At 39.5% G+C, this 15,000-nt stretch overlaps 1 protein-coding gene across 1 annotated transcript in view; it reads left to right on the top strand.

Moving 5' to 3' along the window:
• LOC125047317 (toll-like receptor Tollo) overlaps nucleotides 1-7,305 on the top strand; it is a 50,875-nt gene extending 43,570 nt beyond the window's left edge. The window contains exon 2 of the mRNA XM_047645570.1: nucleotides 1-7,305. This exon is cut by the window's left edge and continues 661 nt beyond it. Within this exon, the coding sequence (XP_047501526.1) occupies nucleotides 1-3,500 (3,500 nt within the window). The 3' untranslated portion in view covers nucleotides 3,501-7,305.
• Nucleotides 7,306-15,000: the final 7,695 nt, after the last annotated feature.

Below are 15,000 nucleotides of genomic sequence, written 5' to 3'. Positions count from 1 at the left end.
CCCTCAGTGCTCTAAATTCCAAAGTTTTCCAGGACATGAAGGAGCTACAAGTATTAGAAATTTCTAACAATAAATTATATCTAGATAACAGTCATGATGACCTCTTCAAAGGCCTTCGAAGGCTTGTCATTCTTGATCTATCATGGAACTCCCTTACCACAATCACAAAGCTTTTATTCCGGGACTTGACATCCCTTCAGAGGCTGGTCCTTTCCCACAATGCCATACAGAGCCTCGAGGACGACAGTTTCACTTCTTTGTCCAACCTTTACGCCCTTGATCTCTCACACAATTTGCTCCTCACTTTGGGCGAGGCTAATCTGAGGGGGCTTGTCGGCCTCAGCCTAATTCATTTGGCTAACAACTCTCTCTTTGAAATTCATCCTCATGCCTTCCGTCACAGCTCAAACCTGAAGCAGGTCTTCCTTAGTCACAACCACCTCCAGGCTATACCCAAAGCCCTTGAAAACCTCTCTTTTATCAAGACTCTGGACATGTCCTACAACAACATTATCAGTATCCAACCCTTCCTTTTTGGAGGTCTTGGAAATCTTGAGATGCTAAATGTGAGCCACAACAAACTAGATTTTATATCTCAGGGATCATTCAAAGGACTTGTTTCTGTGAAAGATTTGGACCTAAGGGACAATGCCATCCACACAGTGAATGAAGGTTCTTTTGATGGAGTGCCAAATGTCTTGAATTTGGAGCTTGCTAGGAATCAATTGAGTAATATAGAACACGTATTTGCAGGTCTGGAACACCTTGAATCCCTGGATCTTTCAGAGAATAATATAAGGATGTTTGATTATGCATTCATCCCTCAACAACTAATTAATCTAGATTTGAAAAACAATAAGATTGGACAACTTGGTAACTTTTTCAAAGTTCATACCGTCCTGACATTAGAAAATATTGATGCAAGTCATAACAACATTAAAAGCCTTACTGAACTTTCTCTTCCAAACACCATCATGCATGTAATCCTGCACCATAACAATATTACAAGGATTTTGCCAAACAGTTTTCGAGACAAGGTGAATCTTCAGACTTTGGACCTCAGCATGAACTCCCTCCAAAGAATAAATCCCAAGTCTGTCAGCATGAGAGTAGCTTCTGGAAAACATACAAGTGCACTGATATATCTGTCGGGTAATCCTCTTGTCTGCGACTGCGAAATGGAGTGGCTTTACAATTCATTCAGAAGCATCCTCACTACAACTCCAGAAGCCACTGAGGTCACTTTCCTTCAGCCTCGCATTGATGACCTCGCCCAAGTGACATGTACGCTCCCTCATTCTCGGGAAGACACCACAGTCATGACACGTGTCTTGGAAACCTCTGCAGCCAACTACCTCTGTCCATACACCACACATTGCTTTACTCTCTGCCAGTGTTGTGAATTTATTGCTTGTGACTGCCAGATGAAGTGCCCAGATGCCTGTTCCTGTTTTCATGATGACACATGGTCTATGAACCTGGTAGATTGTTCAGGGGGACACCTGGATCGACTGCCAGATCGAGTGCCAATGGATGCTACAGTTGTTCTGCTAGATGGCAACAATCTCCAGATTCTCCATGCTCATCATTTTATTGGGCGACACAGCATTCAGCAGCTATATCTGAATAATTCACAAATCCAGACACTCCAAAATCGCACATTCCATGGACTAACTTCACTGCGAGTACTTCACTTACAAGATAACATGATTGTACAGTTAAATGGCTTCGAATTCTCTGGCCTCCATCATTTGAAGGAACTCTACTTGCAGAACAACCGTCTGTCCTTCATCAACAATGCAACCTTTGTTGGGTTAAAAAGCTTAGAAATCCTCCGACTTGACAATAATTTTATCATAGACTTCCCAGTGTGGTTGCTGAGCAACAATCGTTACCTGGCTAGTGTCACCCTGGGAAACAATCCATGGGACTGTGACTGCCAGTTTGTTGAGTCTCTGAGGGAATGGCAGAAGCAGCAGTCCCACCTTCTGATCAACCCTGAGGATGTGTTTTGTGTACATAGTGATTCTGGAGTGGTAGGGCCTAGCATAATCCTTCCGGAGTACTCTTGCACAGAGGCTCAACATGGAGTGACGCAGTATAAGTTTGGCCAACAAGAACTGCCATTCCTGGCAGGGGGTTTGTGTGGTGGCGTTGCTCTCATCAGTGCTCTGGTAGTGATGGCGATGCTAGTTGCAAGGAGAAGAGCAGCAGCAGCTAACAAACTGGGAATTAATGGATCTCCTGCATATTGCCAAGAAGAGGACGGAAAAGTTTTTGATTCTTACATCAGCTATAGTGCAAATGACGCTAGCTTTGTGAGAGATGTGTTAGCTACTAAGTTAGAAAACAGTTGTCCAAGTTACAAGCTTTGTCTACATTCCCGAGATTTCAGTGAAAACAGCCGCCTCTCAGAGTTTATTACTCAGTCATTAGGCTTCAGCAGGAGAACCATTATAGTCCTTTCCAAGAACTACATAGACAACGAATGGAAGAATGCTATCTTCAAGAAAGCTCACGTTGATGGGCTAAAGGACAGTGACATGGGAATCATTGCAGTTTATTATGATAACGTTTCATATTCCTCTTTTGACTCAGACTTAAAAAATATAATGAGGAGATGCATTAAACTTAGATGGGGTGACAAAAACTTCTGGAAAAAGTTATCAGAGGCCATGCCCATAAAACAAACATATGCAGGACTGCCAGTGTATGTATCAGAAAATTCCTATAAATCATCAACTCTGCCAACTCTCATCCCACCCTCATCCTTGCCTCTTCCATCTTCTTCCTCCGTCCTCACCTCCACAACAGGGCTCACCACACCGTCAGAGATCGGGCACAGAACCTCATGCCAACAAGAGCCTCCTGCAACTACCTACAAGGCCCCTCCACCTCCTCGTCCTTGTTATACACCACCATCATGTGATTACATTGTAATGACAGGACGAGACTGCCGAGACCCACAATGTACCTGTCACCGACACTCTCACGCAGCATACACCTACGTGGACGGCGACTCCTCGTCCCTCCACACCTACACCTCTCTTGAACCCTTCACATTACCCGATCCTCATGTACCAGAGTCATATACACGTGGACATTCGCCTGCCAGTAGCCATTACAGTGCCCTTGAACCCCCTGTCAGGAGGACTGTAAGAGCTAGTAAGCGAAAAAAGAAGAGACCCCTGAGTCAGAATTGTCCAGCTGTGCATTGTGACACTCTGGAAAATCCTGCCTTCACTGAGGACGTACATGGCGAACTGCCCTCCAACGGGACCTTCCGAAGAACCAAGAGTCTCCGGGCATCACGTGGAAACCAAGAGCGTCATAGTGATTACTCGACAGACCACTCCAGTGACCGATCGAGTGGGAGATCGTACGACCACTCAGTGACCACTGGCGGAGGCGTTGTCGACCGCAACGACGCCTTGTACATGGGTCTCGCCGATTCTCCACCTGAACCGACGATGGTCACGACCGAAGAATGTTTCGTCTAGTCTTCACCAATTGAATAGTCTGTTACTCATAGATAGTAACTAATGAACTTCCTACTTGCAGTGCTTGTTTCACGATGGTTTAGTCTAAAGCCATGTATGAATGTTGATTTTTTTTATATTTGAGAACTGAAAAAAAAGAAGTGGACTCTCCGTAACGGGGGCCTCATATATGTAGCTCAGTGTGATGAGAGGAGCCTCCACTAATTCACTACAGAGTACTTACCGTCCCGGTGGCCCAGAGTCGCCAGTGATCGCATAGGATGTAAATATTAATCTTAGGCTTTTATATATACATATATATATATATAAATATATATATCAAGTGGATATCTATTTCAGTATTACATGAAGAAGCAGAAACAAAATATTTCATGAATATTCTCACAGCTTTGTAAGCCTATTGAAAATGGGTAGTTAATACTTACAATGTATAAATAGAAGATATGTCTTGATTTTTGTATTCATATGGTATATATAATTTATGCTTTTGACTAAAAGAACGCTTTTGACAAGGTTACCAAGCCAGACAAGTCCTAAGATTTTGTACAGGTATTCACCTATAAAATGGATTGTGATTTGGTGCTGAGGAAACGCCATGGCGAGTGCAAGGTTTAGAAAGACCTTCATTAATATGAAATACGATGTTGTTTAGGAGATGGCAGATATTCCCCACCCCTCCCCTCTCCTTTTGAACACCACATCCCTCCGTCTGTGTTTCCTTCTCCCCTTCCTCCCTCCTTCCTCTCCCCCCTTCCTCTTCCCCCTTCCTCCACCTTTGCATGGCACCAAAGTTACCCCCCGAGTAGTGTCAGATCGTCAGGTCACAAACCTTTGATGATCAATGACCCCAATGCCCTTTGATCAATGACACGCCTCCTCTTTGATTAGTGTTTTATCTGACGCGGAATACTCTGATCGAGTAAGCCGAAGTGTTTTATACATTCTCTTACCAGACGCGTCCTCGGGTGATTAATGGAAACTTCGAAGAAAATTAATGACCAGCACGCGAGACCGAACTCATACATCAAAGCTTATTAGTCCGAAATTGCGCTCGTGTAAAATCATGCTTTAAGGTGTATGGCATTAGTCAGTCCAGAGAGGTCGTCCATCAACTGTGATCTATTCTTACAGGAAATCAGTCAGCATCTTATTTTGCTATCAACATCGGATTTCATTGAGATTTTGAATCAGCAAAATCGAAAATACTAGATGAATGAACTCACTTGTTAAAAGAGTATTTCCGAAAGAATATGAGTATGCAGTAGTTGCTGTGTGTTTGATAAAGGTCTTTAAAGTTTTGCATTTCGTTTTGCATAACTTTGCTGGTGAGCAGAAAAGCTTTTTGAGAGTCGCTTTGTGTTTCAGTATAATGGAGTTCACAGAGGAACTGTAAAATCATATTTGTGTCCATTTCTATAAATGACTGTCGATTGTTTTTTTTTTTTTTTCTCTCTTTTTCTTTAAATTTTGTTATGTATTTGTTTATTCAACTCACATTATTTTCTTCATCATCAGTGTCACCATAACTATGTTGTGACTGTAAAGCACTGTTATCTAAATGTTTCTTATGTAAATAGAAGGAGAGGAGAATAACTCAACAGAGATGAAGAAAATAGATTAGTCGCTTCCTTCCTGCACGAGAAGTCTCTCTCATTGGAAAAAAATATCCCTGATGAACTGCTGTGAGCTAACCCCAGACCCAAATTCTTTCGACGGCGAATGGCTGATAGTGAAGAGGGGAGGAAGGAGGATGGAACAAGGGGAATGCAGAGAACGCAGAAAAGAAAAGAACTTGAGAACAGGAATAGCCTGAGTTACCCTTGTGTTCAGTGTTCTGCCCCTGACGAGTAGCGGAAGAGGGCCTGCCTGCGTTCAACATTCCGATGAAAGGGATTGGTCCCCAGAGCTATTAATATATGTGTGTACATTGCACGCACACGCACACACACACACACACACACACACACACACACACACACACACACACACACACACACACACACACACACACACACACACATACATACACACATTTTTCTCTTACTGTATTTTACTACCTTTTTCTTCATGATTTTTCTCTTCCATTGTTATTTGATACTGATTGGGATTTTATTTTTTTTCGCGAATTTTCTAAGCATATTTTCGCCTATTTTACATACGCTGATTTCCATCTCCTCGGCGCATTAAGAATATATATTTATTCATTTAAGCTTTTCAGAGCATATGATTTTAATTTTTTGTTTGCCTGCTTATTTAATTATTCATTTCATAACTGGCTTCAGTTTCCAAATTTGTTCGTTACCGCTATACGGGTTATATAATGGATAATTGTTTTCAATCACGCTCTCAATTAAAAATGAATTTTAGTTGCCTCACATCGATCTAAATTAATTTTATTGTATTATCTATTTCATTGCACTGTATCATGCATCGTGATTTTCCCTTTTTTAATATTTAATCAAATGATGATGATGACAATGCAATATACTTCCTAAATGATTTAAGAATCAAAACACCGTGAATAGATTATATAAACAGATATCTCCTTTACATGTCTGCAAATCATCATAAGTCTCAAGTTTGCGTTGTGTGTCCATGGAAAAATCAACATCTTTTGGATTATAGTTCTTAATGAAACTGTGTCGGATGTATTCTCATTTCCTCTTCCCCTTCTATAATCATTCCAGACATCGAAATAAATATGTTTTCGGGGAATGTTACGAAGGAAACAACTTTCGACTCCGTGGTATCTCAACAGAAGGTTCGGTTTAGCATGACGCTCATGTCCCTCATCTCACAAGGTTGAGAGTCGCCACAACTGTTGTCTTCATTTTTTTTTCTTCTTTTTTATCTAAAATAATATTTTGAAGTTCAGCTCTGAAGTTCTCGATGGATGGCGTATATTTGTTTCTTTGCGAGGTTGAAACTCGAGGGAATTGGTTTGAAAATGTCTAGTGTCTGAGGAGGGTGCCCTCTCTCTCTCTCTCTCTCTCTCTCTCTCTCTCTCTCTCTCTCTCTCTCTCTCTCTCTCTCTCTCTCTCTCTCTCTCACACACACACACACACACACACACACAAACATGCGCGCTCGCGTGCAAGCATAACTCTCTTCATCCCATCCATTCAACCGGTGCCTCTGCCGTTCATTCATTCTTTCATTCATTTCTTTCCCTCTCGCGTGATGACGTAATTCACCTGCATCAGAGCCATTTACTCTCCCCTTGTCAATCACTATCCCTCTAGCCCTGAATTTCTGTTCTTGTTTGATCTACTCATCCGATAGACAATGATTCCCGACAGCGCCCCATTCTTTACCTGCAATGCCACTGTTCTTTGCGCTGATGTGGTTCGTCTCTCTCTTCCCTCCCGTCTGCGCTTCCACTTCGAATTATCTCGTACACTTGTTCTTCCACCCATGCGTCTTTGTATTCGCTTGTTTATTTCTCTATTTATTACTGTTATTTGTGGGAATCCGTGTGTTTCTTATCGTTATTCCCTAATTTGAATAGGTGATACCCAGTTCAACTTGAATCTTATTATTATTATTATAATTACTTCATCAAATTGTTTATCTTTTACATTTCATAATGCTAATTATCACTGTAATCGTCCTAATTAGCCAAGATCTTGATAACTTACGTAATTGTTATTATCATTCTTATTTCTTCATTTAAAAGTTATTCTTAGTTATTCTCCTTTATCACCCTCCTCCCCCCCCCCCCTCCGAATCTAAAATAAGATAATAAGAACAGCCCCCGCAACCTCCTAAAAAAAGAAGAAAAAAAAAAAAAAGGAGAAAACTTGACAGAAAGAAAAATGAAAACAAAAGACGGAAGGAAGAAGAAGAAGAAGAGAAAAAAAAAAAAACAGCGAGGAAAAATGAACAATGAAAACAAAACAAAACAAAATATGAACGAAGGGGAGAAAAAAAATAAATAAAAATATACAAGAAAGTATGAAAGAAGAAGAAAAAAGGAGAAAGAAAGAAAATAACCCATTCTCACGTTCCCCAATTGTCCTCCTCAATGGTAACTCGGCAACCTTCCGAGGGTATAGATTCTAGTCATATGATAGACGTGTAATACTGAATTATATGTTTGAAAGATGTCCTTGTGTATTTTTCTATACAAAATAAAGAAAATAACTTACGATATCTTTTTATTTATGACCTTCTGTTCAAGAAGAGAAATGTGGATTTAGTGTTTGTTTCTATTGTGCTATTGTTAAAGAGGTAATGATGGTGATCATATCATTATTATCACTATTGTTACTTTTGCTATCATTATTATCGCTATTGACGTCGTTGTTGCTGTTTTCATTCTCAGTATTAGTAGTGGTTGTAGACGTAACATTTTTAGTGTTGTTATTAACATTATTACCATTACCTTTATATCTATATTTAGTATAGCCATCGTCATCGTCATTGTCATCATCATCATGATTATCAATATTATTATCATTATTATTTTCATTATTATCATTATCCTTATTATCATTATTATTATCATTATCATTATCATTATCATCATCATCATCATCATCATCATCATCATCATCATCATCATCATCATCATCATCATCATCATCATCATCATCATCATCATCTTCATCATCATCATTACCACCATCACCATCACCATCATCACCATCACCATCATCATCATCATCATCAACATCACCATCACCATCATCACCATCACCATCACCATCATTATCATCACCAACATCATCATCATCACCATCATCACCATGAAAATGATAATGGTAATATTAATCATTGTAATTATGATGATAATGAGAATGATAAATGATAATGGTGATGACAATGAAAATTATTTCATGATGATAGTACTAATAATGACAACTGGTTAATAATGATAGTAACAATGATACTGCTACTACAACTACTACTAGTGATAATACTAATAAAAAAAGAAAGATAATAATAATAATAATTATTATTATTATTATTATTATTATTATTATTACAATAATAATGATAAAAATGAAAATAATAATAATAATAATAATAACAATAATAACAAAAATAATGATAACAATTACAATAGGCTTCACAATGACAATGATAATGATAATAATAACAAAGATGATGATGATGATAATGATAATAATAATAATAATAACAACAATAGTAATAATAATAATGAAAATGATAATAATGATAATAATAATAATAATAATAATAAAAATAATAATAATAATAATAGTAGTAATAATTATAGCAATAACAATAACAATAATAATAATGATAATAATGATGATACAATAATAATAATCAAAATAATAATAATAATAATAATAATAATAATAATAATAATAATAGTAATAATATAAATAAAAATAATGATACTTTTAATAATAATAAGAAGAATATTAATAACAATATTTATAATGATATTGATAATAATATTGATAATACTAATAGTAATGATAATAATAATAATCATAATAATGATAATAATAATACAAATAATAATAATGATAATAATAGCTACTACTACTTATAATAATTATGATAATAATAATAATAATAATAATAATAATAATAATAATAATAATAATAATAATAATGATAATAATGAAAACAGAAATAACAAAAATAGTAAGGATAAATTTAATAGTAATATTATCACCGGTAATATTAACAATTTCGTATTAAAAAAAATGGTTTTAAGAGGCTGAACATTAATACTATTGTCGGCTGCTCTTGCCCCATACTTTGATGCAACTCACTTTGATTGCCATTAAGTTGAAGAGGAAAAAGGAAAACATTTCACCCGTGTTGCAGAGGTCAAGGCTGTTCGGATCGTCAAACTGTAATTTAATTTTTGTTTGAGAAATTGGTGAATAGAGTGCTTATATTCGGAATATGTTTGCATAAGGGATATATATATTTTTCTATGTTATTATAGTTCTTAATGTAGATTGGTAACAGCCAGACAGACAGACAGACGGATATCTAGACGGACTGGTGGATCACAGATAAACAGACGGCCAGACAGACAGACAGACAAATAGACGGAGTGCAGACCACAGATAGACAGGCAGGCATATAAAGACAGAAACATACATACAGACACAGGAAAATAGATAGGTAAAGAGACAGTTAAATAGATGAATATAAAGACAGACAACGTTTTCAAATGAGTTAATCCGTTACAGGAATTAAGTCAAAATTAGCAAGAAATTCAGATTATGGTAAAACATAAAGGAAAAAAAAATATGAACCGCGTCAGACCAGGTGTCTAGATCTCAGGCAATTTAGGAACTCATTGACAAACAGGTATTAGCCTTATGCACTCTAGGATCTTAAATGTGTCAAGGTTATTCAGTCTGGAGCCCGCCTAAAGGGAATTGCTGAATGTGAGTGTCTTTTGCCTTCATGAGGATTGAAAGGCGGAAGGTAATATAAATCGAGTGGATGTCTCTGAAAAAAAAAAAATAATTAAAAAAAAAAAATATATATATATACACTTTTTCAGTTTTTCTTGATGTTTAGACAATTTTTAGTATCTTTAACTAAACAATAATGTTTATGATTAAGAAAAAATGACAATTGTGAAAGTGAAATAGAAAAATGTTAAGAATTACAAAATTATAAATACAGTCTGCAAACACATGAGCTCAAAGAAACCAGAAGGCAAGAGAGAGAGAGAAAGAGGAAGAGATAAAAAGAGAGAGAGAGAGAGAGAGAGAGAGAGAGTAAGAGAGAGAGAGAAGGCGAGAGAAAGAAACAAACAAGCAGAAAGTCAGAGAGAGAGAGGGAGGGAGGGAGAGAGAGAGAGAGAGAGAGAGAGAGAGAGAGAGAGAGAGAGAGAGAGAGAGAGAGAGAGAGAGAGAGAGAGAGAAGAGAGAGAGAGAGAGAGAGAGAGAGAGAAGGCGAGAGAAAGAAACAAACAAGCAGAAAGTCATAGAGAGAGAGAGAGGGAGAGAGAGAGAGAGAGAGAGAGAGAGAGAGAGAGAGAGAGAGAGAGAGAGAGAGAGAGAGAGAGTAAGAGAGAGAGTAAGAGAGAGAGAGAAGATGAGAGAAAGAAACAGAGAAGCAGAGAGTCAGAGAGAGAGAGAGAGAGAGAGAGAGAGAGAGAGAGAGAGAGAGAGAGAGAGAGAGAGAGAGAGCGAGAGAGAGAGAGAATCAGAAACCCAGAGAGATCAAGAGAAACAGAATTAAGCCCGGAACCCCCCACTTCTCATCAACACCAAATCAAAACGAAGACAAACCCCCCCAAAGAACCGAAAGCCACGCCCCGTATTTGCCAAACCAAACCCGTGCGGCGAAACGAACACAGACAAACCGAACTCAAAGCCCTGAAAATGAATTATAAATCCGAAGACGAAGTCACAGGCGGGCATGCGGCAGCCTAGCAATCCAACTCCATTCATCAAGCCAGACGGTATATGTTGCTTCAGGAGTTGCAGAGGCTTGTTTACACCGCCCGTTGTTTACCTAGAGAGGTTGGTATTGCAAGGGTGCGGGTGCAAGGCTGTCTGCAACGCGTGTGTGTGTTGCAGGGGCGCCGTCGTCTCATTCGAAAGCGATTCGGAGTGTTCGGACACGGAGGCGGGATAGAAGTGAGACGCGATTGTGGGTCGGAATCGATGTCGAAATCAAGGCCTGTGTTTGCATTCGTGGGAGGTTCAAATAAACATCTTGCACGGACATACACACAAAGGTATGTACACAGGTATACAAACAGACAAATGCGCTGGCCTGACTGCATGTACACTGGTAAATACATGGATACACAGCTATCGAGGCAGAGAGATGCTTATAGTGTGTGTGTGTGTGTGTGTGTGTGTGTGTGTTTGTGTGTGTGTACGTGCGTGAGGGTTATGCGTGCGTGCGTGAGTGCGTTTGTGCGTGCGTCCATGCATGCATGCGTATGTGTGTGTTTGTGACTTTTCGTGTGCGTGTTCGTATATGTGTATTTACGTATGCTCCTGTATGCTTATTCATTCACTCACCAATCCATTCCTTTATTAATATCCACACTCAAAACTCCCCAAACCCAACATCTAGTCCCCAACCCGCACAGATACATTTCCTGTTTATCTTAAGAAAAGCTCTGCCGTCACTTAACATGACGACGTACTCCGCACTCAAGAAAGGGCAAAAACTTTCTCTTTTCGAATGTAAATACTTCCCCGACGGAGTGAATGGAACTGTCAACTTACGAGCAAATGGGGACAAAGAATCGGAAGATGAGTAGATTAATAAATAAAGAGAAGGGAAGGAGGAAGGAAGACACTAAAAAATTAGAAATGAAAAACGTTGTTATATTTATGTCGATGATGTTGCTTTCGTTGTTTGAACTAACGATATTATTTTCTGATGTTTTCCTTCTTCTTCTTAGTCTTCCTTTTCCGTCGTCATTTTCATTTTCAGACGAACGAGAAGAGGAAATTATTAATGCTCGTAAGATGAAAGTTGATAAATAAGCATTTCGACGCCAACTGAGAAAGAACATGAAACAGAGAGAGAGAGGGAGAGAAAGAGAGAGAGAGAGAGAGAGAGAGAGAGAGAGAGAGAGACAGAGAGACAGAGAGAGAGACAGAGAGAGAGAGAGAGGGAGGGGGGGGGGGGGAGAACGAGAGAGAAAAAAAGATGGAGACAGAGAGAAACAGACAAACAGACAAACACAGACAGAGAGATAGACAGAAAGAGATATACAAATAGCCAAAATGAAAAAGAGAAACAGAAACAGATAAAAAAGGAAACGGAAAAGCAAGACAAACAACAAGTGAAAAATAGAATAAAAAAAATAAGGTTTACAGCGAGACACCGAAATAAAAAGTCAAAGAAATTGTGACAGAAAGAAAAAAAAAAAAGAGAAAAAAATGAATTGGAGGACAAACGAAGGCACAGCAACAGAGGAAAGAAAGAATCGAAGGAGAAAGAGAACAATAAAAAAGAAACAAAGAAAAAGAAAAAAGAAAACAAGGCATGCACAGACATATGCAACATGTTTGTCCACTGCCTCTATCTTTATCTGTTCTCTCTGCTTGTCTGTTTCTCTCTCTCTCTCTCTCTCTCTCTCTCTCTCTCTCTCTCTCTCTCTCTCTCTCTCTCTCTCTCTCTCGCTTGCTCTCTCTCTCTCTCTCTCTCTCTCTCTCTCTATCTATCTATCTATCTATTTCCACACACACACACACACACACACACACACATATATATGTATATATATATATATATATATATATATATATATATATATATATAGAGCTGCCTGTTTATATCTTTCCCTCTCTCTCTGTTCTCTCTGTCTGTCTGTTTATCTCTCTCTCTCTCTCTCTCTCTCTCTCTCTCTCTCTCTCTCTCTCTCTCTCTCTCTCTCTCTCTCTCTCTCACACACACACACACACACACACACACATATAGAAGTGCAGAAGAGACAGAACCTTTCCTTTTCTCAGGTAAGCAACCTCTCCACGGGAGCTTGTCATGATGGCCCAGATTTAAGAGCAAAGATCAATTAACGGGCACACAAAAAAGAAGATTGGGGGCAGGGAGGGAGGGAGATGGGAAGATGGAGAGAGAGAGAGAGAGAGAGAAGGAGGATAAGAGAGGGAGGGAGGGAGATAGAAAGACAGAGAGAGAGAGAGAGAGGAAGGGGAAGAGAGAAAGAGAGAGAGAGAGAGAGAGAGAGAGAGAGAGAGAGAGAGAGAGAGAGAGAGAGAGAGAGAGAGAGAGAGAAGAGAGAAAGAGAGAAGAGAGAGAGAGAGAGAGAGAGAGAGAGAGAGAGAGAGAGAGAGAGAGAGAGAGAGACAGACAGACAGACAGACAGACAGACAGAGATAGAGACAGGGAAAGAGAAATAGAAATAGAAAACAAAAAGACACACACAACAACAGACATAATCAGAGCCAGAAACATACAGATACAAAAAAGAGACAGACAAACAGAAACAGAAAAAAAGAAAAGAAACAAGAAGCCAAAAAAACTAAATAAAATATAGAACGAGCCCCTTAGCGTCTGAATGGTGTTGGGCAAGATGACTATCGGAACCCGTGAACAACAATTACTTGACGTAATCGTGGCCAATCAGACACGGGCATCAGGATGGGGGGGGGGGGGGGACTGGGGAGGGAGGGAGGCTGGGAGTGAAAGGGGGAGGGGAGACGGGGGGGAACTGGGGAGGGAGGGAGGCTGGGAGTGAAAGGGGGAGGGGAGACGGGAAGGGGGGAGGGGGGGGAGGGGAAACGGGGAACAGTGGGGGAGAGAGAGGAAGGAAGCGGTTACCGGATGAAATCGATGAGAGACAGAGGAAAAAGAAAGTGGAGAATGGATAAAAGACATAAATGAGATGGGAAGAGAGTTTAGGATTGGATTAGGAATAGAGAGAGAATTGAGAGAGAGAGAGAGAGAGAGAGAGAGAGAGAGAGTGAGTGAGAGAGAGAATAAGAAAAAGAAAGAGAGAGAGAGACAGACAGACAGACAGACAGACAGACAGACATACAGACACAGAGTGAAATAACAAAAGAATATAAATTAAAATACAGAAACACAAGCCGGAAAGAAACCAACACACAAATCACACAGACACACACACTCAAAAAAAAAAAAAAAAAAAAAAAAAATGAAAGAAAGCGACAAAATACGAACAAGGGAAGTGGAAGGAGACGAATAAAGACGGGAGAGCAGAGGTGGAAAGGTTGAAAGGTGAAAGTGAAAGTAATATAACCCTGTTTGGCGAGCTTAATTCCGCCTCACCTGATTACGGCGCCACTGTTGCGGGCGTGGCGGGGGGGGGGGGGGTGATAAGGGAAGAAGGGGGGGCGGGGGCGGGGGGGGGGGGGCGATAAGGGAAGAGGGGGGGGGGGGGGCGGGGGCCGGGTTGGTGATAAGGGAAGGAGGGGTGGAGGATTAGTTAGGAGAGGGGGCGAGGGGGGAGGGCAAGCGAAGGGGGGGAGGTGATGGGGTAGAGCGTTCGGGAGGGGAATGGGGGAAGGGGGTAGAGAAAAGGGAAGGGAGGAGGAGGGGGGGGTGGAAGGGGGTAGGGGGGGAGCAGGAGAGTTTAGATGGTGTATTTCATGCCTGATGGGAAATGCTCCTGAATGGAATTTTAATGATGCCAATGATGAAGACTTTGAATTGAGTTCATATAATACGGAGGGATATTTATATACACTTCTTTTATACATGTATTCATATTCATATCTATCTGTTCGTCTCTATACATCTATCGGTCTATTTATCTCTCTATCTATCTGTCTGTTTATTTATCTTTCTATCTATCTAACTGTCTATCTATCTATCTGTCTATCGATCTTTCTGTCTATCTATCTATCTATCAATACATATATACGTGTGTGAATGTATGTATATAAGTATATATGTATGTATGTATGTATGTATGTATGTATGTATGTATGTATGTCTGTATGTATGTATGTATGAATGTATGTATGTATGTATGTATGTATGTATGTATGTATGTATGTATGAATGAATGTATATATGTATGTATGTATGCATGTATGTC

The sequence above is a fragment of the Penaeus chinensis genome, chromosome 40, assembly GCF_019202785.1.
Source record: "Penaeus chinensis breed Huanghai No. 1 chromosome 40, ASM1920278v2, whole genome shotgun sequence".
Taxonomy (NCBI): Eukaryota; Metazoa; Arthropoda; class Malacostraca; order Decapoda; family Penaeidae; genus Penaeus; species Penaeus chinensis.
This window is presented reverse-complemented; position numbering and strand designations above follow the sequence as displayed.